At 40.0% G+C, this 5,553-nt stretch overlaps 1 protein-coding gene across 1 annotated transcript; it reads left to right on the forward strand.

Annotated features, from left to right (window-relative positions):
- The first annotated feature begins 831 nt into the window (after positions 1-831).
- Positions 832-5,268, forward strand: LOC141166595 (G-protein coupled receptor 4-like). The gene is made up of 2 exons (XM_073653438.1): positions 832-892; positions 3,593-5,268. The coding sequence occupies exon 2, from the start codon at positions 3,608-3,610 to the stop codon at positions 4,547-4,549; it is 942 nt and encodes a 313-aa protein (XP_073509539.1). The 5' UTR covers positions 832-892; positions 3,593-3,607; the 3' UTR covers positions 4,550-5,268.
- Positions 5,269-5,553: the final 285 nt, after the last annotated feature.

The following is a 5,553-nucleotide window of genomic DNA, read 5'->3' on the forward strand; positions in this document are numbered from 1 at the left end:
ACAATTCATCCCATTCATACTCTATGGGACTGCTATAGATACAGTATCATAGTGAATGAATTGGTATTGTGCATATGGAGCCATTGCTTCTTTCTGACAGGGTATTTTGAGAGCCCCGTTCTTGCGTTTAGTAGGAGTCCCAGTTGGCAGAACCCCAATGGACTGCAGGTTATGCAGTCTAGTGCATTTCTAAAGCTGCCATCACATGCAGCAGTCACGCTGCTGCTTTTAACCACAATAGCTCTTTGACCAGAAGTTGCCTGGTCTTAAAGTACAAGTCTGCCGTCACTCTATGTTGCTGCAGACTTGTGAGTCCTCACATTGTGAGCACTGTATGCTGTGAGGATTCGCCAGTGTCGGTGCCTAATTGGCCATGTTCTGAGTAAACTGTTTCCGGCTTCGCTCAATACACTTGCATTGAGAGAGGCTGCGCCCATCTAGCTGGATTGTGGTTGTGAATATGCATATCAAATATTTGCGGAGAATCCTCCCAGCGTGCAGTGCGTGTAATGCGAAGATTTGCAAGTCTGCAGTCACATAGAGTATCTGAAAACTTGTAGTTTATGACCAGACAACCCCTTTAATCTTGGAGGGAAACAGCTGTTTCACGTGTCAGACAGCAAAGCCGACCATAATGTCTGTGGCTAAAAGCCGCAGCATGACCACTACGTGTGAACACAGCCCAACTAATTTGCTAAATGTTCCCAACTGCACATTCGGGGTGTTGCATTTTTTCTAGCTTTGCTTGATGATGGATGAAGCTACGATTTTTATTGCTTTGCTTGTAGTTTTAAATAAGAGGAAGGTATTTTGTACTCTAACATCATAGCTGCAGACCAACACAAGGTTTCATACGGAAACCACACACAGCAGCTCTCTCTACAAAGCACAGGTACTCTGGCTATAAGCTGTATAGTTCATCTATATATTGCCTTAAATACTGTATTAACACATAGGCTATAAAAGTTATTATGTTGTTAGTAAAGACCTATATCTTAGGATTTCCTCACATCTTTAATATTCATCTGTTTTCTTCTTTATCAAGTAACATCCTATACAATGAATGGTTCAGTGTTTCCCCCTCCTTGTAAACTGGAGTAATTATTAGCTTTTTCTGGTGCCAAATAAACACATACTTACAGTTACTTTATATTTTTTAATAAGTTTATTTTTTATTGAAATGGTTTATTTTTCAAGAAACGATTTCATTATGTCTAAACGGTAGATGTAATGTACAGACAATCATGGAACTGCATTGCACGTCTGGCTAAAACAATGTTTCACTCCCTGTTTGGACAGTTCCTATATTTTTATACATCATATTAATTATGCTGGAGTGTCTGATCACATTAACGCCTTCTGGCAGTTTCCTTCCTCACTCTCTTCTAAGACTTCCATAGCTTTTATTTTCCCTTAACACAGGGCTATTTTTGTAAAATATATTGTCTATATCTGAAAAATCTAGGAGAAAATTCTATGTAAGGTAATTTTTGCTTTAATTATTGTATTATCTTTAGCTATGTTACTTATGACTGTTGAATATGAACCTCTGAATTGTAAAGCGCTGCGGAATATGTTGGCCCTATATAAATAAAGATTATTATTATTATTATTATTAAAATGGAAAAATCTGCAATTTTAGCATTGTTGCTCGGGTTTAATTATTACAGCGTTCAGAGTGGTGTAGCAAACATTACCTTGTAATGTTTTTTTTGCAGGTCAGCATAATTATTTTTATTTATTTGATATTTTACTGCTTTAAAAAAATAATTGATTGCCACAGGTTATAAATGAAAAGAGACCTTCTCTAGCCACAACATCTTTGGAGTTAAACCGCAGAAATCGCAGCTAGCTCTAATTGTGGCAGGTGGAAGCTGTTTAAATGCTATTAACCTGTAGATATGGGGTTAATCTGCAGGTTAATAGTGTTAATGAATAGAGATAAGCAAAACCGAACTGTAAAGTTCGGGGTTCGTACTGGACACCTAGTGTCCAGTGATGAACTGCGGTCACGAAGAGAGAGGAGAGAGAGGAGAGGAAGAGAGAGAAAGGAGAATGAGACGAGAGAGAAAGGAGAATGAGATGAGAGGAAGAAGAGAGAGAGAGGAAAGAGACGAGAGATAAAGAGAGAGAGAAGAGAGATAGAAGAGAGAAAGAGGAGAGAGAAAGCAGAGAGGTGGGAGAAGAGAGAAAGAGAAGAGAGAGAGAGAGGAGAGAGAGGAGACAAAAAGAGAGAGAAAGAGAGGGAGAGGGAAAGGAGAGAGAAGAGAGGGAGAGAGAGAAGAGAGGGAGAGGAGAGAGAGAAGAGAGGGAGAGGGAAGAGAGGGAGAGGAGAGAGAAGAGAGGGAGATAGAAGAGAGGGAGAGGAGAGAGAGGAGGAAGAGAGAGAGTAGACAGAGAGAGGAGGTACAGAGGGAGGAGGGATAGAGAGATAGAACAGTTCTGGTACCCGAACCGAACTTTGGGCTAAAGTTCGGTCGAACCTGTTAAAACCCAAACTTCCACAGGTCCGCTCATCCCTATTAGTGAACTTTATTCCCCCCAGCAGCATTCCTGTCTCAGTCATGTGGGCGTCGCTGGAGCAGGTTCGGTCACTGCTCTAAGAATACAGAGTGACAGCTGTAGCCACGTCCCTGGCCCTGACTGACAGTCGGCCCCAATGCAGAGCCAGTGTCAGTCAGTGCTGAGAGCGCGGTTATAGCCACTGTAATCTCAGAGGGTGACTGAGCCCGCGTTGCCCCCGTGACTGAAACCGGAACGCTGCTGAGGGGAATAAAGTTAATTTTCTCCCCGCAGCATACTGCTAAGTGCGGGCACGGAGCAGGTTAATAACGCTAATAACCTGCAGATTAACGACATAACTGCAATGGCGTTTTTATGGTAACGGGTTCCCTTTAAAGTCCCATGATTAGTTTATGGTTATTTTTTGACGCTGAAGAATTTCTGCACCTATTATTTGGATTAGGTTAATTTTTCATTGATTTTTTTCTGCACGTCTTTTTAACATGCCTTTTTAGCGCGTTTTTGACGCTGCAGTTTTTATGTAGTCTTGTTATATTATGCTTTAAATAAAGCTGCTTTGTTGTTGATACTTCCTGGGATTCGGCTTTGACAAAACTTTATTGATCACTTTTTCATGTACGTGTTCTATCTGTATTTTTGACGACTAGAACTTATACCTATATAGTCTGTGGAATTGCTCACATGACATTTTATTTTTGCAGACTGATTGATCTGCACCATAACAGAGACATGACCAACTTTGATCCGAGTGATTGAACAAACTCACCCATGCAAGTCTATGGATCAGTGAAATAATCAGACAACACTCAGATGTTATCCGTGTGCTGTCCAATTTTCATATTTGCTTGATGAAAACTTTCCGTACATACAAATAATCTGATGATAAAAACTGACACACTGACCAAACTTTGATGAAGAGCAGATCCAACACGCTGATGAAAGTCGGTCCATTTTTTTGGTTACCAAAAAAATCACTGATGTCTGAATGATGCCTACAAGACACAGCAATAGTGAACTATAAAATGATGTCTAACGTTGATAACTAAATTGGATTCTTTTCTTCTTGCAGGCACATCCTTAAAAGATGTCTATGAATATCACCCATCCTCCCTATATTCTCACACAGGACTTCGCGACAACTGAAAATTCATTTCCATGGAACGATATCTCTGAAGAATATATCATTTTCCTTTGCTGTGTTTACATGGGGAACACATTGCTTGGCTTAACAGTCAACATATTGGTCATGTGGGCCGTCTGGCCAGAAGTCAGAAGTTCTTTCGGTCTACCCTTTTATGCCGTCAATCTTCTCTGTGCTGCACTTCTGGAATGTTTGAGTTTACCATTTGGAGTAGCCTACCTATTACAAGGCTTGGCTATGGACCCCATAGGTTGTAAGATTCTCGGCATAATTCCGAACATTGCTCAGAGGGCGGCAACAATGTTTACCATGTGGATATTTGTTGTGCGATATGTTGCAGTATCTCACCCTATGAACTACAGGAAATTTTGTAAATGTTTGGTGTTAGGGTCAGTCAGTGTTACATTATGGCTGACATCATTTACCATTTCAGTGGTGGAGCAAGTGCTTTCCAGAGACATTGCAATTCTCTGTTTTCCTAATTACAGGTTCACACCAGAATGGCCGCTGCTACATTTGATCATATCATTTCTTTTTAGCCATCTGTCCCTCACTCATCTTTGTGTATTTGCTTACCTGATCTCCCGTTCTGTGAAGAACTCCGACTCAGTGCCCACTGAGCAATATAAAAGGATCAGAAGATTACTTGCTTTTGTTGTCTTTAATTTTGGGATATTTTTTTGCCCCATGCATATTGTTCTTCAATACCACAATATCATTATATTACTTGGAAAATCGAGTTTTCAAGTACAACAAAAGCTTAATTTCCCTTATCAGATTCTGTTTGCTTTTAATACCTTTAGTGTGATGGTTGCCCCTTTTTTCTACATAATTAGTTCCAGTACAGTAAAAACAAGACTTAAGGGGCTTTTCAAAGACAGATAAAGTCAATGTTCACATGCAGTGTAAAATAATGTACACTGTTGCATTAGAGAACTGCAGCAAAATGAAATTTAAAGCGTACCCTTTGGGTAGCGATGGGGACAATTTTTCAAAAACTCAGAAGAAATCAACGAAAGGACAAAGTGCAGAATTAGAAATCCAGAGCATGCCCTCAAATCCATTCTGATTTTTATCTTCAGCATGGATCACTGTATTCTCACCCATATGCACCAGACATCTGCAACAAGTAGACCCTATGTGAACATGGACAAACCGTTTCCATCAAACCCAAAACTAGAAGACATATGCTATTCAATGGTTACCATAATTCTTAATTAATTCCATGTAATCTAAGAACAGGAGAGCTTTAATGAAGTTTTGATACCAGTGGGCTTAGAATCCAGTTGGAGTCCAAGAATATGTGTAACCTGACAAGGCAGAAAAAGAGATCTGTAGATAGAGAACAGAAAACCAGAAAACCAAAGACTGGAAAGGTTTGTATAAGACGTAGAAGCAAATAACACATTTCCTCCTGCTCTTCGCTCGATGCGTCATTGTGGTGTCTGAATGGTTAAAAAATGTATTCATGGCCTCAGTGTGAGGTCTATACTTTGGGTTCCCACATGCAAAAGCACATACATTTGCATGCTGTACTTCCTTAATGGTATTCTATGGAAATATCTATGTACAATAATTATTTGTAAATTATTTGTCATACAGAAGAGTAGAAATGTATCATAAATAATGATATTAATTCAACTGATTCAGTGCATGTATTTTAAAAGCATTAGACTGGGCAGCGCAGTGGCTCAGTGGTTAGCACTGTAGCCTTGCAATGCTGGGGTCCTGGGTTCAAATCCCATCAAGGACAACATCTATAAGCAGTTTGAATGTTCTCCCTGTGTTTTTATGGGTTTCCTCCCACACTGCAGCAATAGGAAATTTAGACTGTGAGCCCTAATGGGGACAGCCATGATAATTAGGGATGAGCTGACCCTAGTTTCCGA

The sequence above is a fragment of the Phyllobates terribilis genome, unplaced genomic scaffold (assembly GCF_046119375.1).
Source record: "Phyllobates terribilis strain yellow unplaced genomic scaffold, ASM4611937v1 Scaffold_1__5_contigs__length_1240528914, whole genome shotgun sequence".
Taxonomy (NCBI): Eukaryota; Metazoa; Chordata; class Amphibia; order Anura; family Dendrobatidae; genus Phyllobates; species Phyllobates terribilis.